This window comes from Lontra canadensis, unplaced genomic scaffold, assembly GCF_010015895.1.
Source record: "Lontra canadensis isolate GAN:19392208 unplaced genomic scaffold, GSC_riverotter_1.0 scaffold11, whole genome shotgun sequence".
In the NCBI taxonomy this organism is placed as follows: Eukaryota; Metazoa; Chordata; class Mammalia; order Carnivora; family Mustelidae; genus Lontra; species Lontra canadensis.
This window is the reverse complement of record NW_022631005.1, coordinates 2,570,456-2,597,376: the sequence shown is the minus strand read 5'-3', so window position 1 is coordinate 2,597,376 and position 26,921 is coordinate 2,570,456. Positions and strand designations below refer to the sequence as shown.

The following is a 26,921-nucleotide window of genomic DNA, read 5'->3' as shown; positions in this document are numbered from 1 at the left end:
CTATAATAAGTATCTTGTGGGGAGATAGTTACTCTATATAAATATGTTTCTCATCATACTTTCACCCACTAATTTTTGTAGCCGTTGATTCTCTACTGTTTTTTAAGCAATTTTTAAAATGCTATAAATAATGTACTACATATATTCCTTTCTATTGTACACAACTAAAGAGTACTCTTTATCAGAGTAAAAGTTATATGAGTAACAAAAACCTGACAACAGAAGATCTTAGATACAAGACACAAGATGCTAAACCTCAATTTGACTAGCAATAGAGCATTAAGTCAGGGACCAACATGGCAAAGAAACTATCTGAGAAAGATAAATCTTTCTCCATTTAATATGGCATGGCAAAGAAGAGAAAAAGACTTGATGCAAGGAAACAATGCAAAAATCAAGTATTACCTGCTAAGAGCTTGAAAGGGAAATTAAGGATGTAAAACATACAAGTGAGTATCTGTGGGGGCCAAGAAAAACAAGGCTGTACCCACCTCGAGTCTAGCCCTGACATAAGTACAGCCATCTTGGCAAAGCGGAGGCTGGCACCTTGCACCCCCTCTCCACCCGCTCCCCTCCCCTTGGTAGTATGTGTGACATTCCTCAGCCACCCTGGCTGCCCTAAAAGAAAAGCAAATAGTTTATTTGCAGAGATCACAATCCTGCAAGACAGAAGTCTCCTTTGGTTTACCAATGTCCTAGAGATTTACAACAAAGAAGCTATCTTAACAATAGCACAATTTCCAGAGGCAAATAACTCAGTTCCTTAAGCCCTAATGTCGCCCTCCCCACCATAAAACTGAAGGAGGCTGAGGCAGAAGGAAATGTAAATAAAGTTAAATTTCTTCTAAACCTAAATCTCACTAACAAGGACACTTGATAGGAGAAATGTGAAACTTTATCTCTAAACCTCCAAGATAGTGTTAGCGATCATTTCCAAGCATATGACCCACTGATATACATCTAAAGGGTCTCACAAGAAGATTTTTATTATTGGTAATGAATAACCTTTTCCCCAGACAACAGCTAGCCGCTCAAGGCCCTGGAGACCTCGCTTCCAAAATTCCTTAGAGACTTACATCATCAATAACCCCCTTTGTCCTCACCCACCACCGAGTCCACCCCTACTCTGCCTTTAAAAACTCTGACTGTAATCTGGCTCGGGGTCCAAGTCCCTACTCCGCTGTGTCGGGTATACTTGGGCCCAAGCTTAAGCTTGTCAAATAAACCCTCGTGTGATTGCGTCGGTGCTTGGCTCCTTGGTGGTCTCTTGGACGCAAAAACTCAGGCATAACAATATCCATTAATGAAAGTAAAAATATTGTTCTATAAGAATTATCATTTCTCAGGTTTGTTTAAAACTAGGAATATGTCATTTGTGTCATTCCAATTTTTTTAAAATGTTTTATTTATTTATTTGACAGAGAGAGAGATCACAAGTAGGCAGAGAGGCAGGCAGAGAGAGAAGGGCGGGGGGGAAGCAAGCTCCCCGCTGAGCAGAGAGCCCGACCACCGACCACAGACCGGGGCTCGATCCCAGGACTCTGAGATCATGACCTAAGCTGAAGACAGAGGCTTTAACCCACTGAGCCACCCAGGCGCCCTGTGTCATTCCAATTTTTAATAAAAATCCACTTTAAGCTTTCAGATTAAGCTTATAAAAATTACTATGTGTGGTAAAATTTTTTACTAAGTGGAATACCAGTTGATTAATAACTAATAAAATACCCAAACAAAAATCCTTTAACAAGACTAAACTACTTCTAGGACTGTCACCTAATCAAAAGCTTTCTTCAACCACACTATCTGACATAGCACTCCCTCATCCCACTGCTCACCTATACAGCTCTCTATTTTCCTACTGTGCCTTTTCTTCACAGCACTTATCCCCGCTCAATACATTATACATTCATTTCTCTTTTTCCTGTCTCCTTCCTCACTAAATTGCATGGCACCTGAGAACAGATTTTTGTTTTGTTCACAGCTCATCCTTAATACCTGGAACAGTTCCTAGCACATATTTTCACAGGCCTAAAGTTTTGGTATTTAGACAGTTAAAAATAATGCATAAATACTAAGTTTAATAAGTGAAATGATTTAAAAATATGTAATTGTTAAGGGAGACTTTATTTTTATAAGCATACTTAACCACAGACAACATAAATGAGTGACTATTTGTCCAAACTAAGTGAAAGGCAGAGATATTCACACTGTGTTAAGGGTCACAATGGTGACAAATCCTCGTTTAAGGATGAGTCCAAATCATAAAAATTACATATATTACAAGTTCTTATGCTTAGATAAGTCCTAGACATCCAATTAAAGCAAATATATAATTCAGATTCAAATTATAGCCAGACTTAAAGACATCCACAAGGATAGATCTCCTAGGTATGTGTATCCATATGGGGAGTGTGTGTGTGTGTGTGTGTATGTGTGTGTGTTCAAACTGTAGGATAAGATAGCCGCCTCCACTCTATGGCATACCACACTGTCTCAAAACTTGCCCTCATTCAAAGAAAAAACCCAAACTTTATCACCAACAGAAAATTTACATTAAAGTTAAATAAAGGCCTCAGAGATCTGATAACCTGCTGAGGGGGGAACTATTTCTAAGAAGTCATTATACTGAAAGATTCAACAGAATAAAATTATAAACTTACTTCAGGCATCTTTATACTATTTATATAGATTCCTGAGGTACAGAACATGATGGTAAAGAGAGTATTTTAGAAAAACTAATCTCTCAAGAGTATATGGGACGGTTGGAGGGAACAAGAAACTTGAAGCATGAGAGAGAACCTTACAGGCTATTAAGAAAAATCCATCTACGTGTTGATAAGGGCCTGATTTGAAAACTGATACAGAAAAAAATAAAAAGGACAACATTTTAAGGGAACTGCCAAATGGGACAGATTTCACAGAACAAAGAAAACTTTTATGCAACAATAGACTAAATTGTTTCCTAAATCTGGATTCCTAAATCATGTTTCCTAAATCTGGATTTTTTGAAATATTTGTATTTCCTAAAGCAAGACCTACATTTTCATTATGGTAATTTCTCAGTATTTTAATAGTCAGACACATGAAGAAAATACCTAGAAGGCATGCTTGAAAGTTCTACTCAAGATACATCATCAAAAGATGGTCTATTAAAGCTTCCTATGGAAAATGAAAAGAAAAAAATAAAAAGGACCACGTTTTAAGGGAACTGCCAAATGGGACAGATTTTTGCTTTCATTTTTTCCAGTAAAAAAATGGAAATAAATCCTCCCCAAATCTTGGTAAAGAAGTAGCCTAAAGCTACTAAAATACTGGGAGAATATATACCATAAGTATCAAGACAGTAATTTAATCTCAGCTACACATGCTCTTGGATTTTCCTCCTATGTATGTCACCTCCCTCCTACATCTATATTAAAGTATGATTTTTCTCCTTCAGATACTCCCTGTAAAGTAAAAGGATCACATCTAAAAACAGATAAGCCAACTTCTGAAAAATAAAATGCTCCATCTACTCCTTTAATAGAATCTAAAGAGGAAAAAGGATCATACCACTGGAACTTTTTTTAAATGGTAATTATGGACAGTAAGGTACACTATACCAATTCTGCTTTAAATTTTCTACTAAGAGACAGATATAAAAATCATACAAATATACTGTCTAATCATCAGCAAGAGCAAAATAACAACATAAAGCTCATCCATCCTCTTTCTCGAGCCAAAATCATGAATGATATTAATTTTTCAGAATTTAATTATTATTTTTTTTAAAGATTTTATTTATTTATTTGACAGACAGAGATCATAAGCAGGCAGAGAGGCAGGCAGAGAGAGAGGAAGCAGGCTCCCTGCTGAGCAGAGAGCCCAATGTGGGGCTCGATCCCAGGACCCCGAGATCATGACCTGAGCCGAAGGCAGAGGCTTTAACCCACTGAGCCACCCAGGCGCCCCAGAATTTAATTATTTATATTAAAGACAATGAGTATCTTAAACAATTTGTTTCATCATTTGGACATAATGTTTTTTAGGCCACAAGCTGATATCAACAAATTACTACAAAAAATTTGCAGGAATTAATAGTTAAGAATTTCTCTACCTCTGAATATATCATTGATTGATACTAATTTCATTAAGCTTTCAAACTAACCAGAAATACATTTTTTTAACTGACCTCCCAATATATTAACATTTAAAATGAAAACTTAGTCATCAGCAAGATCAGTCATGAAAACCAATAGTTCAGGATGCTCAGATCAAGAAAGAATTATATGACTTTTGGTAAACTTTAAAAGTACAGCTACCTGTACTTTTTACAACTCCTATGTTCAAAAGTACATATTTTCAATACTAAATTTACTTAAGATTTCACAATACTAAATTAATGACACAAAGAAAAGAAGAACTTACTTGGCCATAAAACTATATCAGGAATTCGCTGAAACATTCCTTCCCTGAGCAAAAATATCTCATGAAGACAATGACCTGTTTTGCAATTTAAAAAAGAATATGTAAAAACATCTTAAATTATAGGAAATTTTAAAATTAAAATCAAATAGTGCTTCTATAAGGTTGCTTACCATGAGCTCTAAATACTCGATCATCTGCTTCTTGTGAATATGAAATATTAGTCTCTTTAAGGTCATGAAGAAAATCTTCATTTACAATAGAAGGAGGTGTATCACTAGGATTTAAGGATGCCTAGAAAATAAAATTGGTTTCTTTAACTTATTTCTGGAAAATAAATTCTGAATATCTGGTTAGGACAGTGACCATAAAATGTAAATTTTTAATATCTGAATTGAGACAAAAGCATGAGAAAATACCAAGTAACACATATGGAAACCAACTCTGTGACAATAACAAATTATAAATGGTCCAGTTAATCACATTCTGTAACATAAGTTATAGAAGCCATATGTTTCCTCTTTTGCATCTATGCCCCACTTTTTCATTGTTTCTGAAGACTGCAATCAAGAACAGAGAAGATGGCAAAGTCTCAAATCTCTCATTTTAGATCAAGGAAACTGGGGGAAAGCTAACTTTTTTCATCATCTACATTTTAACCTGTAGATAAAATTTACCATTTCTTATAGTTCAATTATTATTTTAAAATGATCAACAAGAAACTTCATAATAAGTAACAGGTCCATTTTCACAGAACTGCTTTAAAACTTGTAACATTATAATTTGATACTTAATTTCAACTAAGAGGTAAGCTGGGGGAAAAAATCTTTAACTTTAAAGTTATGCAACACCAGGGAAGTCACAACTTTTCTGGACCCTGGCTTCTTCATCTATTAAATGAGATTATCACCACTAAATGTATACAACTACCATAAAGAAGAAAGGTTAAATGTCATAACTTTTATGAAAAGCACCAAAAACCTGCCTACCATATATATAGGCAGCCTCTTCTTATATGTAAGAAGAGGCTGACCAAATCAAACCTGCTATTAAAAAAAAAAGAAAAAGAAAAGAAAAAGCTATGCTATAGTATTTGGAAAAAAGAAAATATAAGAATGTGTAAAAAATATATATATGATATTTACATATTGTTAGTATCTTATTAAAGGGTCTGTATTTAATATTCAATTATATGAGAAATATTTATTGAGTGTGTGTTATATACTTGGCAGTGTTCTAGGCCTTGGGGATACAGCAGTGAGATAATCAGGTAAAAAAATCTTGACCTCAAGGAATTTATGCTATGGTGAAAAGAAATGGCCATAAGGACCCCAACAAAACATACATATTACTATTTTGTTGTTAAAAATTGAAAAGGGCTCAAAATCAGAAAAAAATGCATGTAAAACTGGTGAAATTTCCGAATATGGTATACGGATTGCATCAATGTAAAAAAAAAATAACTACAAAAAATAACAAAAGAAATAATTAAGGAAATAAAAAAAGATCTTTTAAGAAAAGTTGAAAGAATTTGGTTTAGGAGGGGTAAAAATTAGCTGTTAACATAATTTACTTAGTAGAATAAAATATAACTGTGGATTTAGAAATAAATCAAACAAGCAGTAGCTGCATATTTAAGTCCTTAATAACTTGTTGGATACAGTAGAGAATATAGTATAAGCCACAGTCCCTGCACTTACAGAACTTATATCCAGTTAGAGGGACATGCAGAATACCATCTCATAGCAAATAATAAATAATAAAAACCATAAAGAAATGCTATTTTGTTAGTTTATATGAATACAGTTTAAAGTTTTTTAACCCTAGCTTAAGAAAAGTGAAACTACATGAACTAAAATCATCACTCATATCTTAATCAAATTTTTATTTTTTCATAAGTCTTCTAATATTCTAAATGTTTTGATATTAAATGTAAAATTACATTTATTTCAAATTATTCTATATTAATCCTGGATTACTGTCAGTTCATTAAATATCCTAAAATTAATAGCAACTGATAATATTTTTGTAACAGTCCTCCCACAGAATTAGTTCATGTGCATTTTACTACCACCCTATGAAAGGTAGAATGGATAGTTATTGCTCTCATTTTTCAAATTAGGATACCTAAGGCTCAGAGAAGATAAAAAGTTTACCAGACAAATCTCAGATAAATTTTGAGATTGGGATCTAGATCTGTGATGCTAAAAAGTCATCCCTAGAAAACCTAGCAAGGCCAATAAAACCAGTAAACTTCTTAACAAAAAAAACAAACAAAATTACAACAAATGCATTAAAGCAATTATAACAAATTACAAAGATAAATCTAACTGATTTGGGATTAAACACATGTCCATGCACACACAGCCACACCCACACAGACTTAAACATACTAGTCATCATTCTTATTTGCTTACTTTAGAGGTAGTTTTATGCTCCAGACTTACTCCAAGGGTATTTTGGATCCAGTCTTTAAAAGTTGGTAAAATCATACCACTAAGAGGGTACCTAAGATTACAAAGAAGATAAAACATTAGAGTAAAGGATCTTCATTTAAATTTAAATCTTCGCTTTGGCTTCTAGTAATGGTCAAGTTGTTCCTATTAAAACAACACCCTCTCCCCCCACATATAACTATAAACTCTGGACAAAAACAAAAACAAAACACAACTCTGAAGGCAGTACAGACAGACAAAAGCAGGGAATAAGAGAGGGTAGGGGGTGTGATACACTTAGAAAAAGTAAACAGCATTACATAAGTTTCCAAGTTTTTTATTTTTAATACATAATGAGGGACAGCCCAGTGGTACCAAAAACGGGAACAAAAATACAGAAAATCTATTGTCTTCCTGCCTTGAAAAACCAGAAGGCAGTATTTGCAGTGAACACAACAGCTGGGAAGAGTCTCAGAAATCACAGAAAAGGAGAGAGTCATTGAGTGATGTATGTATAAACTGTCCAAATGCTTAGCTGACCTTGAATTATACACATATGGAGCCAACTTGAAGCAGCTCAACTAAGCTTAAAAGAACTCAGTTGCTCTCCACCACAGAGGGAAATGGGAATTTGAGAATAGTCAAGTTAATTACTTGTTGTTAAAAAAATAAATAAAGCCCCTTCAGAAGAACATAATAGAATACAGGGTTTCTACCACAGACTATTTACATTGTCCAAGATGCACTCCAAAATTACTAGATGCAAACAAACAAGAAACTGTAATCCATAATCAAGAGAAAGAGCAATAAATAGGGACTGACCCTAAGAAGAACTAAGACACTGGAAGTAGCACACAACCATTTTAAAATGACTATAGCTATGTTAAAGGACAAATGGGAAACTATGTTTCCAGTGAGAATGAAAAAATCTCAGCAGAGAAACAGAAATTATAAAAAGAAAAAAACAGAAATTCTATACTTAGAACTTTTAAAAATTCATTGAAAGAACAGAAGGGCAGACTGGAGATGCCTGTAAATGTACAAATAAAGTAAAGTAAAGCATAAAGTAAAGTAAAATGTACAGATATGTTTTATTAACATATACAATCCAAAGGGCAGAGAAAAAAATTGAAAAAATAAACAGCTTCAAAAACCTATGGAACAATAGCAAAAGACATATATATATATATATAAAATATACACAACATACATATAGAGTCCCAAGAAAAAGGAAAAAAAAAAAAGAGGGAAATAGAGTAAAACTACTGGAAGAAATAATGGCAAAAAGTTTCCAAATTTAATGAAAGATATACATTTACAAATTCAAGAAGGCCAGAAGACACTAAGAAAATAAATGCAAAGAAACTCACACTACACACATCATAGTCAAACTACAATTTAAAAGAGAGAGAAAAAGAGGGAGAAAGAAAATGTTAAAAAGCATCTAGAGAAAAATGACACATTACATACAATGTTGTAACAATAAAAATTATCACCAGCTTCTCATCAGAAACAATGAAGTCCATGAAAAAACTGAACAGTTTTTTAAATTTTTTATTTATTTATTTGACAGACAGAGATCACAAGTAGGCAGAGAGGCAGACAGAGAGAGAGAGGAGGAAGCAGGCTCCCCGCTGAGCAGAGAGCCCAAGGTGGGGCTCGATTCCAGGACCCTGGGATCATGATCTGAGCCAAAGGCAGAGGCTTTAACCCACTGAGCCACCCAGGGGGCCCAAAAAACTGAACATTCTTAAAGTGCTGAAAGAAAAAGAATTTCAACCTAGAATTCTGTATCTGGTGAAAATATACTTCAAAAATAAAAGTTAACTCGGAATGTCTGGGTGGCTCAGTTGGGTTAAAGCCTCTGCCTTTGGCTGAGGCTTTAACAACACTTAATATAAACTGAAATCTTCAAGACAGAATAAATAACAGAAAGTAAATAAGTGGGTAAACAAAATGACTTTTTTCTTAATTTCTGTCCAATATTTATGGCTTCTAAAAATTCTATCATGGAACTAGAGGATATTATGCTAAGTGAAATAAGTCAATCAGAGAAAGACTTATATGATCTCACTCATATGTGGAATTTAAGAAATAAAAGAGAGGATCATAGGGAAAGAGAGGAAAAAATAAAACAAAATGAAACAAGAAAGGGAGACAAACCATAAGAGACTCTTAATCACAGGAAATAAACTGAGGGTTGCTGGAGGGGAGAGGGGCAAAAGGATGGGGTAACTGGGTGATGGACATTAAGGAGGGCAGGTGACACAATAAGCACTGGGTATTATATAAGGTTGATGAATGACAGACCTGTACATCTGAAACTAATAATATATTATATGTTAATTAATAAATTAGAATAACAAATAAATATTAAAAATAGCCCAAAAACCCAAATTCTATCACTATGTCATAGAGTTTATGATGTGACAACTATAAAAAGAATACAGAATGGCAAATAAGCCTACAGACTTCAAAGATACTTATATTTTACATGAAGTTGTACAAGAAATTTAAAACACACAAGAGTTCTATAGAGTAGGAACAGTATGGATAAAACTAGATTTGCTACTCAGATTTCATTTCCTACATTTTCCATACCAATCCTTAAATAGTTTACATGAAATATGAACATTATTTTATATACACAAGAAATCCTAAATTATATATATATATAAAACTTAGAATTATTATATATACTTATATATATTATTATAATTATATACATATATGTATATATAAACTGATGCAGAAAACTTAAGTGCTTTGAAATACAGCTTTTCACTTTTGGAAATACTTGTCAGAGGTGGCAAAATATTAAATAGCAGTAAGTGTTAAAAATAAAGACATAAAATAAGTATCCTACCCTAGATTAGTGTAGTGAAGAAGGCTGATAGGCAAACAATAATGACCCAGTGTGTTATAACAGCACTAATATAATAGCTCTCTGAAAAGACCAAAACAACATTTTAAAATGTGTATTTTGAAACAGTACTTTTAACTTTTTACTTAAATAAACACATACCATTATCATGTGCCAGGCATTGTTCTAAGTGTTTTATGTATATTAACTTATAATGTTATGAGGTTTGTGCTATTATCCCTATTTTATAGATGAGGAAGGCAACAGAAATTAACTTAAGGTGTGAAGTACTAAGTAACTTAATCAAGGTTACACAGGTAGTAAAAATTACAAAACCAGGATCTGAATCAGGTAATAAGGCTTCAGTCTGTGCTTTTAACCACTACATGATGCTGCCTTTAGTTTGATTCTTCCCTTACCACCATTTTAAGTGAGACCATTATCCTAAAATTCTTTATGAATGATATTTATAAAATCATGGTACTTACATTCAGTAAATTTTTTTCACTACAATGTTCTCACAACTTCTCTACTCACCCAATAAAATGATGAGACAGCCAAATATCCTATATTATAGCTGCATTATTTTTGTTTGATTTTATAAATATTTTACCTATATGTAAATGTATGTAAAACATACATTCAAAAATACAGACAAATAAGTCTGGAGTTGAATGAATTTTTACAAAGTAAACCTCCCATGTAATCACCATTCAGATCTAGAAATAGAATACTTACCGGTATCCCAGAAACACTACCCTTCATGCACTTTCCAGGCACATCACCTTCCCTCATACCAAAGGAATCACTATCCTGTTATCATCACAGAGTAATTTTGACTGTTTCAGTACTTTATATAAATGAACTCAGATAAAATGTACTCTTCTGTGTTAGCCCTCTTTTGCTCAAATACTATATTTGTAAGATTTATCTTTTTTGATACATCTTGTTAACATTCATTCATTTCCATGGCTTAATTCCACTGTGTGAGTATAACACAGGTTTCTTTATCCACTGTAATGTTGATAGACAACAGTGTTTAAGGTGCATGCAGGGACATTCCTGAACTTGTTTTCTCAAGAATGTATCACATTTTTCTGACAGGTATATAACTAGAGTGGAACTTCCAGGCCATAGTCTATGCATATGTTCAACTTTAGTAGATATTGGTATGCATATGTTCAACTTTAGTAGATATTGGTAGTTAAGTTTTCCAACATGTTTACCACTAACAGTGCTATATGGACTTATTCCACATCCTTCCCACACTTGGTGCTGGGAATGAGAAACACTCTACTGGTAATCTCTTAACCATTTTAGTTTGAATTTCACTGGTTACATATGGGTTTGAGTTTCTATCCAAATGGATAATAGATACATGAATATTGTTTTCAATGCCAGTTCATCTTTTGCTCATTTTCCTATTGGGTTACTATTGTTTTCTCATTGATATATAAGAATTATTTACATATTCTGAAATCAAAGACGTATGTATTAAATATTTTCTTCTGCTTTATGACTTGCCTTTCATTCTCTTAGTGGAGTCTTTCAAAGAAAATAAGTTTTATATTTTAGTATTATCCAACTGATTCATTTTTTTCTTCTGTTATAAAAGTTAACACTTTTTGTTCTCTACTTTTTGACAACCTTAAATTCAGAAAAACATTCTGCATATTCTCCTAGCAATTTTATAGTTTTAGCCTCTACATTTAGGTCTACAGTCTATCTGGAATTGATCTCTGCAGCTGACATGAAGTAACATCAAAATTAATTTTTTCCAAGATGATAGTTTAAATGGATCTACAGCAATCTTTATACTCCGTGTGTGTGTGTGTGTGTGTGTGTGTGTGTGTGTATTTAAATGGAGAAAAGAAGAAATACTCTAATAGTCACTACCCATTCCAGATCAAAAAACAATTTAAAAAATAATAATTAAACATGGGCACCTGGGTGGCTCAGTGGGTTAAGCCTCTGCCTGCGGCTCAGGTCATGATCCCAGGGTCCTGGGATGGAGCCTCGCATGGGTCTCTCTGCTCAGCAGGGAGTCTGTTTCCCTCTCTCTCTCTCTCTGCCTTCCTCTCTGCCTACTTGTGATCTCTCTCTCTGTCAAATAAATAAATAAAATCTTTAAAAATAAATAAATAAATAAATAATGATTAAATACTGACAATGAATCAGAATAAACAATAAACTGGTTTTAACATCGATGTGAGGCAAGTTATTTAAAAAGTTCAAAGTATAATGTTCGCTCAAAAGGTTATTTCCCACTCATTTCATCAGAACTTGAGTAACGACAAAGCATTCAGCAACTAGCCTCAAAAGATTACTTTGGTATCACAAAGAAATTTTAAAGAGCCAGTGGATAATATATAAACTCTGTTCAAAATTAAATATATGTTTATAATAATGCAGAATTCAACATGTAAAAAGCTGGTATTAGGCCCCATCCAAAGGAATGCTTAATTGAAAGTGACAAAAAGCACTCATTTTGTCACATAATTTTAACAGTTACACAGCAAGGGTTGAGTGGGTGTCACTCTTCATGTTAACTTCAAATTATACAACAAAAATCCTACCTAAAATTGTCAAATCAGTCTTTACATAAACATTAACAAAACAAAAATGACAGAGAAAGGAAAAAACATGAAAAACACATATGTTTTAATAAAACCAGTAACTTTTTTTTTTTTAAGATTTTATTTATTTATTTGACAGAGAGAGAGAGATCACAAGTAGGCAGAGGCAGGCAGAGAGAGAGGGGGAAGCAGGCTCCCTGCTGAGCAGAGAGCCCTGTGGAGGGCTCGATCCCAGGACCCTGAGATCATGATCTGAGCTGAAGGCAGAGGCTGACCCACCCCAGGCACCCCTGCCAGTTTCTTTACGTTAAAAAAAGAAAAAAATCACAAGTGCTAAATAAAAATCAAATTGAAATTGTGTGTTTGAAGTACTATATCATAATACCTTTTTCACAAATCTAAAGAAATAGAAATGAGGGGTGCAGGGTGGCTCAGTGGTTAAGCCTCTGCCTTCGGCTCGGGTCATGATCTCAGGGTCCTGGGATCAAGCCCCACATCAGGCTCTCTGCTCAGCAGGAAGCCTGCTCCCTGCTCCCCGCCCCCTCTCTCCCTGCCTCTATGCCTACTTGTGATCTCTCTCTGTCAAATAAATAAATAAAATCTTAAAACAAAAAAAAAAAAAAAAAAAAAAGGAAATTGAAATGAAAGAGAGTATGGGGCTCATAGCTAAAACAATGACAGATAGTCATTCAACATAAAATCTTCCTCATTTCAACTGAGGTAAAGTATAAATTCTGGAAAGCTGGTTGTTAACAGATATGCCATTGTATGTTAGTAATGTCCTACCAAAAGACCAATTTGGAACTATTAGGTTTTAATGCTGGGTCTTTATATGTTAAATGTACAATTAATTTGGGTCTCCATAAAATATATTGGACCCTTGATATTCATGACAGAATCATATTCAGACCTTTGTGACTCCCTTAATTCACAAATAACATTATCCATAAAATAAAAAAGTGACCACCTTCAAGATACTTGAATTAATAGATATAGAGTTGATGTTACTGCCATGTATAAAATTTAAAATTACATTCTACCATTAAGACAAACACAATATACTTTCACATCTGAATGCACAGTATTTTGGACTCTAAAGAAGTTATCTTGTGTGGCAAAATACTTGATTTAAGATTTTGCTCCACTATCAGGGTGCTGGGGTGGCTCAGTTGGTTAAGCATCTGCCTTCAGCTCAGGTCATGATCTCAGTCAGGGTCCTGGGATTAAGCCCTGCTCCTGCTCAGCAAGGAGCCTGCTTCTCCCTCTTCCTCTGCCCCACCCCCACTCATACATGCACACTCTCTCTCAAATAAATAAAATCTTTAAGAAAAAAGAAAAACTGTTTCTTTAAAAAAGAGAGAGAGAGACTTTGCTCCATTATCTACAATTCTGCACAAAACATATGGTTCAAAAAGTCATGTCAGAATATAAACCTTTCAACTATACTTTGTCTTGCATCTAATGCCCTGGGATTTGAAAAATAGTGAAGGAAGCCTGACTCAATAATCATAAAGCCTAGCATATTGCCAAGCATTCCAAAAATCTCATAAAATATCATGAAGTAAAAATGAAAACTTTGAAGTCAAAGAAGTAAATTAACTGAAAAGAAACATTTTAAGAAAAGTTAAAGGAATAAGAGGTTTTTAATTTAAGAAATAGCCAGGTAATAACTTGCTTATTACATTACAGTAAAATAATTTAGATTTACATTCAAAACTATAAACAAGCATTTAACACTTGTAAGACTGTACTGAGTATTGCAGGACACAAAGACTTGGTATTACAACTTTTGTTCTTAAGAAACTTAAACCAAGAAGAAGGAAGGAAGGCAGGCAGGAAGGCAAGGAAGGCAGGAAAAAAGAAAAGAAAGAAAGAAAGAAGAGAAAAGAAAAGAGAAGAAAAAAGAAAGGAAAGGAGAGGAAGGAAGGAAGGAAGGAAAAAATTAATTTACAACTTAGTTTACTCAAAGCTACAAAGACACTTGATTGATAGGATGAATATATGGGCAAGAAACATGCAACTTTTGCCAGAAATATGGTAAGAGGAAAGCCAGGTACCTATATCAATTATTGAAACAGGTGACTCCCGAATGGATCTTTAATCATGACTGAAGATGAGTTTGAGAATTTTAAGGAATGGTTCCTATTGTAAATACAAGGTGAGATCAACTCTCCACCTCCTGTCAGGACAGAATTAACAATATTGTAGAAGATATAGAGCCAGAGGGAGCATTCAAGACCAAAGAAATCACTTCGTGGAAAGAAAATCCTGTGAACATAAATATCCAAGAAGGAGGTGAACATCAGGATTTACTGTGACTAAAGACAAAGCACTCTCACTCTGTGGCTGTGCACAGAGGCAGCAAGATAGTAGTAGGCATGACCTCTATTCTCAGAGTGAGATCCCTAATAATTGCTAAGCAATTTAAAAATCTTTTTATAATCAGACAAACTTTAATGAAAAATTATGTCACTGAAAATAGAAAGTACATAAACCCAAACAAATTCTCTCCATTTAAAGCACTAACTTTTGCTTTGTAAGCAGCAATTAATATTTAATACCCTTAAAGTCAATGAATAAGGACACTTCCAAAAAATGTTAGTTTGTAGAAGAATGTAGCATTAGCTCTGACAATATGTATTGCCTTCTGCTGTTTAAACCCAGGAGGACTCAATTCATCTATATCTATAAGAAGTAAGAATGGCAAATTAATAAACCTAAGGATTTATAATCTGACAAATTGTAAATATATTCAGAAGATAAGACTGTGTTCAGGAAAAAACTATTGATTTTTCCCAAAGATCTATAACAGTTTGTAATAACTGCTTTTAATTCAACGGCTGGAGTGCTCGCTTCGACAGCATATCATATACTAATTTAATGGCTGGGTTTGAAATGTTAACGCTACCCTCCCCAAAATATACACATTCAAACACATTTGCTTAATAAAAATTTCTTAACTGTTCAGTGTCTTTGGATCAGAAATAAGGGAATCCCCATAAATTTTCACAGACACTCACCCTTGGTTGCCAGCACCTAAGAATTCCCCTTTTTTCCCAGCTCTGTTTTATATATTTCTTAGGATATTTTATTCATGTTTTCTATACAGTAATACAGAACAAATGGTCTGCAATTTGTCCAGTCTTCTACAATGCCAGAATTAAAAGTTTTTATGAAGAATTTCAAAAATTGTCCTCAGTCTACTATTATTAATACAAAAGGGTGAATTAATACTGTTCAGCCTAATCACTGTTTTCTTGTAACTCATCCTTTCTAGTCATACTCTCTTTTAAGAATATCACAACCTCCTTTTGCGTCTGCAACGTGCCCTTCACTAGAAAAATAGGAATTTCTCTCATAGGGTAATTTTTTACAATATGACTAACTCTGCTGTGCTAGTGTATAGCAGATAGAAGGCTACTATAAAGTGCTCTCAGAGTTTGGAGAGAAAACAAGATCAATGCAATAGATGAATACGGTTATCTACAGAAGCTCAGTACAACAGAAATAGCACAAGAACAAAGCTTAAAAACACTTGGGTTTTAATCCCAGTTTCTTGCTGAGCAAGTGACCTCAAATAAGCTATCTAACCTCTCTCATCCTCAATCTCAATTCTTTTTAAGAAAATACCACTACCCATCTTAAAGTTATTTTAAGATAATTCAGCAGGCACTCAATTAAATAATAGCTATTATTACCTTAAAGAGTGTTTAAATGTTTTCTGATAAAAACCAGAGAAATCCCTAGGAGGCTAGACTAAATTTACAGAAAGCTATGATCCAGTTCAGTCCGGTTTATTATCCTGTCTATGACAAAGTAATGGTACTTCTGGAAGCACTAAAATGGGAAGTGAATATTATTTAATTATTGGTTTTAGTTATTAAATAGTTTATGTAGTATATATTTAATCCTACAGCATTTAAATCCCATTTCTGTATTTGGAGAATTGCCTTCTAGGTGAGGCTTAGTGAGAAGCCAAGGCTACCTTCCACTAAAGCAAACGTGCCCAAAATCTGCATTACGGGTTTCCCTTGTAGGCTCTGCCAGTCAGATGCACCCCATTCTCTTTCCTTTTTTTCCCCACTGGACCTGATTCAGGAGATAATGCAAAGAAATGAAGGCTTTAAGGAACTAATTCTGGTTAGAATGGCAGGAGCAGCAAACTTCCAAAGTCAGAAGTCAAACAAATACATTCTCTGGTTCTATTAGAACCTGGATAAAAAGCTCTCTTAAGGCCACTGAATCCCCTTTACTCTGAACCTATGCTCTCCAAATAATAAATTTTACATTTTATTTTCTATATATCTTAATATCATGAAGGCCTCGGTACATGGAAAACGGAATAATCTAAACATTAATGAATACACTGGGGTTCTAATGTTTTTCCTGACTATATCATGAGTGTGGCACATGTGTCAGACCTCTACAACCTGATCCGCTCTGTGAAAACTGACAAATCAAGCGCCAGAACACCTGCAATAAGAACGAGCTTCTGAATCCATGGAACTAGTAAAATACAACTACTTGTGATATTTTCTGTGACTGATCATTCATTTCGCACACACAGACTTCCAACACAAACCACTAACTAGCCTACAGTGCTCCAGACAAGTCAGAAGGTGTCTAATGCTTTCAGTGGCACCATGCACAAGTGACAATTTGTCCCCTCTCATAAAATAAAGATGCCATATTTTCTAGGTCCAAAGAGAGAAAGAAATGAAGACAGTGTCTGAGAGGAAAGGAAGTTGATTTTCTAAGTTCAGAAGATTTACTCTTCTCCCCAGGAGATTTTGCAAAGCCAGTTTCCACATAGATAAGTTTCGACCATATTAGACACTATTCCATTTAAAACACAAAACACTCAACATTTAGAACACTGGTAAATTTAATTTTAACCAGAAATTCCTTCTACCTGATTTATACAATTTCTCAACTAAGCCTCCACCAACATGCTGCCCAGTCACACTTAAAGACGGGAATGAGAATACAGATATTCATTTCTCTTATTAAAAAGCAAATGTCAAATGTACATTTCATACCTTGATTAAAATTAGTCCCTAATTACTACTACTCCTGAGGTTTTGTTTCAGGTACAAAGTATGTTGAAGTCAGAAAACAGAAATGATTATGTTGCATAAGAAAGATAATTTCTCCAAAGGAATAAAAGTTTTTCTGCTGATATTTCAATATATCAACATACCAAAAATATTAACCTACCCATATTAATGCCCAATAGATATTAAGTCAAAGCACAATAATGGAACAGATTTGAAATATATCTGATCCAAGTTTCTATCTACTCTCAATTTTTAATTTATAGAGCTAGCATTCAAATCTTACACATTTGTACTCACTGTCCTTTCAAAAGTTAGTATCAAAATTCAATAGACAAGCCACCCAAAACACCAATTTTGGCAGGGTCAGTTCTTAAAATCAACTAAGAACTTATTTTACAATTCTGTCTGTATCTGGAAGAATAACAATACAAATATTCTTCAGAATTCTTATCCACACATTACCAAAAATATTTCAGAAATGTCAAAGTTACCACACAAATGATTGCTCTTTCTTCATTATTTCTTCCCTAATGTATCTCAGAAAGCTAATTTTAAAAATACTATTTATGGGGCACCTGGATGGCTCAACCAGTTAAGGGTCTGCTTTAGGCTCAGGTCATGATCCCAGGGGCCTGGGATCAAGCCCAGCGGGCTCCCTGCTAAGCGGAGAACCTGCTTCTCCCTCTCCCTCTGCCACCCCCCAAACCCCCCACCCCACTGGCTTGTGCTCTCTGGCTCTATCTCTCTGTCAAATAAATGAATAAAATCTTTTAAAAAATTAAAAATTAAAATACTATTTATATTCACAAAGACCTAAAATTGTTTACCTTCCATAATAACACATACCCAAAAATAAATTCCCAGTCCTAAAAATGGAGTTACTTTGAACAAGTCAATGGCATGAGATTGGGTGGGAGGACGACTACAGGCGTTTTTAGATCCTGATTCAAACTACCTATAAAATCTCATATTTTAGTATCAGGAGAAATGTAGACTGGATAATCAGATAAAAAATTTCTCTTATTTTGAGGAGTATGATAATGAAATTATTATGATTAGCTGATATTAGGTCCTTATATTTTTAAAGGAGACATATGTAAATATTTAGAAGTGACATGACAATGCCAGAATTTAAAACACCTCAGACAAAAGAAGGAGCAATTATGTCAAAATGTTGATAACTTTAAATGGAGGGAGGAGTCATTATATTACCCTCTCTATTTTTACGTATGTCTATTTAACATAATTATGTTTGCTATTTATGTTTAAAGTTTTTTATAGAAAGAAAGAGGGGGAAAAAAGAACAAAAGAATAAAGCAACCAGTTACCTTTTCCCAGTTAACTCAACTTGGCCTTTCTTATTGAAGAAGAACTTGGAATCATTATATCCCCATCCATTCCATTTCATAACTTCTTGCCTAGTAATAATAAAAAAATATGTTAGACCTATGCTAAACATCTCATAACTGAACAATATATCATTGATATTAACTTTCACAATCATTTAAAAGACCTTATTCCACTAATATTACATTGATTTAAATAGTATATCAAAATGTCTATGTGTTAATATTTTTAAATACAGAATCATTCTGATGAGCAGCATCTGTTTCCCAAAGGGCAACAACTAAATTTAATGCATTCAAAGGAAAAAAAAAAGGAATAAGAGAAAAATATAGAGTATGCATCATATAGATGCATATATATATAGAAATATATATATTTATTCTATAAATATATAGAAAAATCACAATAATTTATCTGCTATGATGAAGAAGACCAATTTAGAGAGTCAGTTCACTAGTAATGACACTCTTAGTATCAGAGACTTAATAAAATAGATTAAAAAATCTGAAAGCTGGGTTTACAAACATTCTGAATCCTCCAACTTCCATGTCACTACCAATTTCTATCTTGATCTACATATCAGCATAACAGTTAATGACTACACCAGTTATTATTATTCCAAAACAATATGGTACTTTGAATTTCCAAAATGCTAGTATTTCATTGTCTTAAATATCATTTTCGGGGCACATGGGTAGCTCAGTCCTTAAGCGTCTGCCTTCAACTCAGGTCATGATCCCAGGGTTCTGGGATAGAGCCCTACGTCGGGCTCCCTGCTCTGAGGGAAACCTGCTTTTCATTCTCCCACTACCCCTGCTTGTGTTCCCTCTCTCGCTGTGTCTCTCTGTCAAATAAATTTTTTAAAAAATCATTTTCTTCAAAATCAAGGACTCAATGGGGTGCCTAGGTGGCTCAGTAGGTTAAGCATCTGCCTTTAGCTCAGGTCATCATCACAGGATCCTGGGACTGAGTCCCATATCAGGCTGCTTGCTCAGCAGGCCCTGCTTGTGCTCTCTCTCTGAGAAATAAATAAAATTTAAAAGAAAATTTAAAAAGACTCATTAAATTTTTTAAGGAGATTTTATTTATTTATTTGAGAGAGAGAGAATGAGAGAGAGAGAGAATGAGAAGGGGGAGAGTCAGAGGGAGAAGCAGACTCCGGGCTTACCACGGAGCCAATGCAGGACTCAATCCCAGGATTGAGGATCATGACCTGAGCCGAAAGCAGTCATTTAACCAACTGAGCCACCCAGGTGCCCCTAGACTCATTCAATTTTTAACATTGCATAAGAAATGATAGGTCTAAGCCTGTGCAGAACACAATAAGCAAACACAGAAGTATTCTATCAGCATTTATTACATGTTTTAGCATGGTATCCTAGTATATCTGGGCAAACAAATCTTATTGCAAATTCAATTATGCAGTCTATGACAAAAATACTTAAAGAAAACTCTTCTCCATACAAAAAGTTATTTGCTGCATTAAAATTTCAAAATATATCACAAGAAAAAATCTGTAAATATGTGTGGTGATGGATGTTAACTTACTGTGGTGATCTTTTCACAATATATACAAATTTTGAATCATTATGTTGTACACCTGAAATTAGTTACATATCAATTACATCTCAATCTTTAAAAATGTCAAAATAAACAAAGATGTACTCATTAGAAAGCATTCTAATTCTCCATAATTCCCAAGGAAGAAAAATATGTTAACTGACAAGCAAATGTTTTATTACAATCATAATTCTTCATCCAAATCAAAGACTTTTCAAACACCCAAGGAGAATATTAACATAGCACAACTGAACCAAGTACCGTCATTAACTAGTCTCTACGTATACATAAAATTAAGAAAAAGAAAACTAGGCATGCTCTCTTTAAAACTACAGTTTGGGGGACCTGGGTGGCTGAGTGGGTTAAGCCTCTGCCTTCCACTCAGGTCATGATCTCAGGGTCCTGGGATCAAGTTCCTCATCGGGCTCTCTGCTCAGCGGGGAGCCTGCTTCCCCCTCTCTCTCTGCCTGCCTCTCTGCCAACTTGTGATCTTTCTCTGTGTGTCAAATAAATAAATAAAATCTTTAAAAATTAAAAATAAAAAAAATAAAAATAAAAACTATAGTTTGCTATCAATAAAAACACCAGCCCCTAAACAAAAACAAACTATTCAAAATATCTCAAGAATATCAATCCAGAGATTGGATTTGTAGATGAGCTTGTTAATGAACTATCACCCAACGTTTTCTTCTGATTTCACATTCCTACCTCATTATAGAGTGAGGTTCTGGAAGAGAGCTTTTGGAAAAACCTCATGGCTAATGTCACCACTGACTTCCCATTTTCTTAAGATTACATTTTCTAAAAACCAACTGAAGTTATTACCTGTTTCACTTTTTTCATAATTATATTCTTTTCACTTTCATGAAGTATGATTTACTTAATACTTTGTATTTCCAGAATAACTTACAGGAGGATGATATGTACATTTTAATTAACATTTTTACTTAATGTTTTATAATATGGCATAAATTGTTTATTTATGAAATGCAATTTATTAGTGAATTTAAACATTTGTCATTTAGTCTGTACTCTATAAAAGTTTAGTGTTACACAAAATAAATTCAAAAATACCAACATAGTCATTTTGCTTTGGTATTATAATCAGTTGGCACTGGGAAATTATTTCAGTACAGATGTTGAATTTGGCATGTTTACATAGCTTAACAATGAAAATCATTTTCCTTAAAATTATGTTTAGAATTTTAAAAAATTATTCCCATATGGCCTCAAAGTAAAAAGTAAAAACCTGATTACATGTGTTCACTCTTAGCACTGCACAAGAAAAATGAATCAAGGGAAGCAGGAAATATCTGCTGCCGTGCACACAAAAATAAAGAGATTTACATTCTGCAGAATCACTAGTCTTAAATTTTCAGTTGGGTAACAGCCTAAAGAATTCCCAAGTTTTCAGCTATAAGCTAAAGGTATTTTTTTCTCTCTTTTCATCTCAACTAGAAAATTCTGCCTATGATACTTATACCATTACCATTTATATATCATTACCATATTCAAACCTACTTTTGGAGCCTTCCCAGAAGTTGAAATGTAGGCATTTGTAATCCGTTTGTGCAACCCCAACAGTGTTACGTTGTTGAAAATAGTATATATTTAAAATCTAGGTTACCCTAAAATCAATCTTCTGGTATCTTCAAGTACCCCACATATTATATAAAAAAAGTAGGCAAATTTCCTAGGTTTCTGATATTAAACTTTTGTATACAAGTATCCCCTCAAATTACTAATATATTTCATGACAGTTAAACACAGCTATGTGATTGATTATACATTAAACTTTCAAAACAATTTCTTATACAGAAGAAAATAATGAGTAACCTGAAGTAACCTGAAGAGCATTATAGCATTAACATTTTAAAAGTTAATAGTAAAACTTAACAGCCATAGAATTCTAAAGCTAAAAATATCCTCAGAAATCACCCAGTTCAACTGCTCAGTTTTCAGATGAAGAAACTTATGCCCAGAGAAGCACTCATGATTACACACACAGCTAAGCTAGTTGTGAGCATCAGAAAAGTGAACCCTCAGTCTTGTGATATCCAAAACCCACTAAGTCATGCCCTCAAGTAACCAAAATGATTTAAAGGAACTCTTCTCTCATCACATCAATATTTCTCAAAGCACTATTCCAAGTTATTATTATAGTCATTCTTCTGCACTTGACATTTAAAAATCAAGGACTATGGTTGTGTCAGTAAGCCAAATGCCCTTACTTCCTTTATCTATAGTATAATGAATTCTGGCATTCAGAATAATGATCCCAAAGCACGGCAAGCGCTAAAATGAAGAATGATCAAAGAATCATCAACATTCCATAAGATTCAAATAAAAGTATTCAATTTTCCACCAACCCCAGAGATCAATTAACCAAACTGATCCCTCAGACTTTCCAATTCTCAGAGCTAACTACACCAAATTTAATGTCTTAAAAATATAAGATCCCTCCTCCTGCCAAGAAAAAAGAAAAGTTGGGTTGATTTTACTACATGAAAAATGAAAAAAAAAAAAATGTTTTACACATTTACTTAACTAACCATAGTACCAAATGGTGAAGAAGCACTTAGTATTACTAGCTGGCATTAACAAAAGAAAAGAGATTTAACATAGCACCATGTATACACAAGGTGGCAGTATTCTTCCATGATATACATATTCAGTACTGCTGTCTGCACAATCTTTACTGAAATATTTAGATTTAACATCATTATTATTATGAAACCCAGAGATCCTTTCTTAAAAATGGGAGATACTCACTTTTAAATCTCTGCATATACATAGTCAGACTACTCCTCTAATAAATTGCAAGCATCCTGATACAAAGGAATGGCTTCTACCATTACTATTTTTAATCATTTTTTTCATGAGAAAATATAGAAAAGGAAAATATGCTTTATCCTAATTTTATTTTGACTTTGCAATAAAAAATTCAGCTAAGTGATAACTAAAAACAATTTTTTCCCAAAATAATTCCAATAATCAAAATTCTAATAAAAGATTCTTCACTACTTAGTTCAGATGGAAACCACATTTTTATCTATCTTTTCCAGTTTAAACAATAAGAAAAAGATACTATGTTCTCAGAGATTTTAGAAAATAAAAACCAAAGTACAAAACTTAAGCCTCAATCCTGAATTTTTTTTTTTTAAGATTTATTTATTTGAGAGAGAGAGAAAGAGAGTTCAAGTGTACATTCAAGTGGAAAGAGGGGCAGAGGACAAGGGATTGAGAGAATTTCCAGCAGACTCCCCACCCAGCATGGAATCTCCTGCAGGGCTGGGTCTCACAACCCTGAGATCACGATGTGAGCCAAAACCAAATTTAATGCTGGATTTCTAACAAACCATGCTCAGTATCAGATAAACTCATATTAATCCCATATGTAGTACAATATGTATAAAAGTAAAAAATCCTTATATCTCAAGACCCAGAAAACCTAAAGGAAATTATGAAAGTGAAGTAAAAAAGTTGTGAGAAACATATCAAGATTTGATCAATAAAACAAATATATCTCTGCAAAGACCAGCTACAGAAAATTCCTACAACTGAAATAATAATCCCACTAACTTCTTTTATTTGGGAAAAAAAAAAAAAACTGAAGCTGAGTTACCATTAGAAATATAAGGGGCTAATGAGGGGAGAAAACTATTCTAAACTTAATTTAAAATATATGCACTTTAAAATAAATTTAAATATCATATCTAGTCTACAGGTCCTACAAAATATTGCTTTTTTTTTTTTAAGATTTTATTTACTTATTTTGTCAGAGAGAGAGAGAGAGCGAGCGCTCAAGTAAGCACAAGCAGGGGAAGCGGCAGGCAGAGGGAGAAGCAGGCTCTCTGCTGAGCGAGAAGGCTGACAAAGGACTTGATCACAGGGCTATGGGATCATGACCTGAGTCAAAGACAGATGCTTAACCAACTCAGCCACCCAGGCATCCCTACAAAATTATTTCTAAAAACTCTAATAGCAAAACTATATAAAACTATTTACAATGCTTACTTCCTCAATCTAACAGTACCAACTAATTTCCCTTTGCTAACCTAAGCAGCTTAGTTAAAAGCACAGTAATGTGTGTATACTATAAAAGAAAGTCCCTTTACAAAAAAGAATAGAAAAATTGAAAAAAAAAAAAAAAAGATATGGAGGCAACTGGGTGGTTCAGTTGGTTAAGCTTCCAACTCTTGATCTCAGCTCAGGTCTTAATCTCAGAGTGAGTTCAAGCCCAGGCACTATCCTGGGCTCCACAAAATAAACAAACAAAAAAATAAAAATTCATTATTGTTTGAAAAATCTCTTTGAAAATAGAAATACAGACCATTAGTCATTTATACCTGTAGTAGTATAAATTCCAAATATTTGGTGCTAGGGCAGGCATGTTATATAAATATGTACTCACACAAGCCTGGTATCTGCCATTCCAAATGCCTGGAAAGACATAACTATCTTGTCCCTTACCTTCATGTCTATGTCCACATAGTGAGGAAACAGTTCTAATCAGTATCAGGGAGCTGTCTTGGCAAAAGACAAAGCAAGGATATACCCTTTCCTTGACCATGTGAGGTCTCTAATCCGTACTTTTTTTTTTTAAGATTTTATTTATTTTTTTGACAGAGAGAGATCACAAGTAGGCAGAGTCAGGCAAACAGAGAGGGGGGAAGCAGGCTCCCTGCTGAGCAGAGAGCCCGATGCAGGGCGATGCGGGGCTCGATCCCAGGACTCTGAGATCATGACCTGAGCCGAAGGCAGAGGCTTTAACCCACTGAGCCACCCAGGCGCCCTCAGAATATAAACATTTTAAACAACACTACCCCAAAATTCTCATACTAGCCATCCACAGACCATAATTGTGTAAGCACTGCCTTAAGGCACGAGGAAAAGTTGATGGCAGAAGCCTCACCTGTTGAATAGCCACAAAGGAATACAAAGCCTTAATGTAAATGGTTTATCAATTTACTCTTACCCAACCTCTATCAAAATCAGAAGGGACTGGAACTGGTGGGAGAGAGGGGGACAACTTTAAATTCACTGCACTATGGGAGAGGATGGACCTGAGGAGAATTCTGCAATAAAACAACAGGACAGCAAGAGGGCAAAGTGAGGGCACTCACCATGTGGAAGACAGGGGAAAGGCAGTAACAGGAAATGGGAGATTTGGTTATGTGACAGAGGAGGCAGACAGGTCTACAGCCAAATTTTAGAAAGGATTATCCTGTAAGGGGGAATGATGGCTATACTTTCTGACCCGAATTTCAGCAGTCAACCTGTTATGGAAATTTTCCTAGTTTACACATGCTAAAGGAGTTATAAAGTATAAAAATTAAGATAATGGCTTATCAAATAACTTGCCTTTAGCACAATATGTTTATTCAAATTCCAATTTATATAAGGCCACAATTTATGTGGCCACCAAGGCCATACACCAAGTAGAGGCAGCAACTCCTAAGAGCCACTGGAAAGAGTTGCAAATGACAAGCAGCACAATGGTGACCACTGTGTGCATCATACTGACAATCAGCACACCAAGTAGGACAAGAAATTGCTAATTCTCTTTACTCTTTGGGTTCTTCCTTTTCTTCCTAACGCATAAGGTGGTATTTATTAGAACTTTGTCCTCAATATTAAAATGCCATGGCTGCCACTGCCTATGCTTTCACCTTCAGACATTATTCCAGCACCAGATTCTTCTTACTCTTTCTCTACAGTATACTGCAATAGTAGTAACAGTGTGTAATACTGTAAAGCTGAAGGTTTTGTAATCATTACCTCATTTCTTTTTCACATTAACGTATGTGAGATTAATGATGTAAGTTTTATTATTCCTATTTAAAACATAAGAAAGGGGGCACCTGGGTGGCTCAGTCAGTTAAGCGTCTGCCTTCAGCTCAGGTCAAGATCCCCGGGTCCTGGGATGGAGCCCCACAAAGGCTCCCTGCTCAGCAGAAAGCCTGCTTCTCCCTCTCCCTCTGCCCTTCCTCCCCCATTGTGCACGTGTGCACGCGCTCTCTCTCTCTCTCAATAAATAAAATCTTTAGAAAATAAAACATAAGAAAGGTTTAGAAAGGGTCAGTAGCTTGTCCAGAGTCACACAAACAGTACATGACACAACTAGTGTTTAAATCTTGGTCTTGTGGCTCCAATGCTTCTTAATTACCAAGCTATGATTTCAGTGTATTCATTGATAGCCACAGGTGGAATACAGAGAATATAGTATTCTCATATATATAGCTCAATATAGCTCAGAGAATATAGTATTCATCTCTAGCTGAGAGGAAAAGGCTTCACTTCCAGTTGCTTTGGAAAATTCAATAATCAAGCAAAAGCATAAAAGCACAAGGACTTTTCCCATGCTAGTAAGTAGCGCAAATTAGCTAAAGCATATAGCATATGCAAGAAAGTCATGGAGAACAGCAAAAGAACTCTGAATACGAAATTAAGGGATTACGCTTTATTACTTCAATAATCAACAGGGAGCAATAGGATCAAAACAGTATATTCTATGCTTCACAGAGCCACCAAAAGTAAAAATCTAACAGCATCTGCTTTAAAATTTTGCTATACTCCAGTGTGGATGAAACTCCAATTCTTTAATATAGCATACAATGTATTTTGCAATCTGGCTGTAAACTACATTTTTACCTCCCTTAAGAACAATTCTTCCAGC

At 34.4% G+C, this 26,921-nt stretch overlaps 1 protein-coding gene across 1 annotated transcript in view; it reads right to left on the bottom strand.

Moving 5' to 3' along the window:
* AGPS (alkylglycerone phosphate synthase) overlaps positions 1 to 26,921 on the bottom strand; it is a 134,509-nt gene that overhangs the window by 85,741 nt on the left and 21,847 nt on the right. The window contains exons 2-5 of the mRNA XM_032855977.1: positions 18,664 to 18,753; positions 6,822 to 6,912; positions 4,578 to 4,698; positions 4,408 to 4,482 (exon numbers count right to left, since the gene is read on the bottom strand). Of these exons, the coding sequence (XP_032711868.1) occupies positions 4,408 to 4,482; positions 4,578 to 4,698; positions 6,822 to 6,912; positions 18,664 to 18,753 (377 nt within the window). The remainder of the gene's footprint in view (positions 1 to 4,407; positions 4,483 to 4,577; positions 4,699 to 6,821; positions 6,913 to 18,663; positions 18,754 to 26,921) is intronic.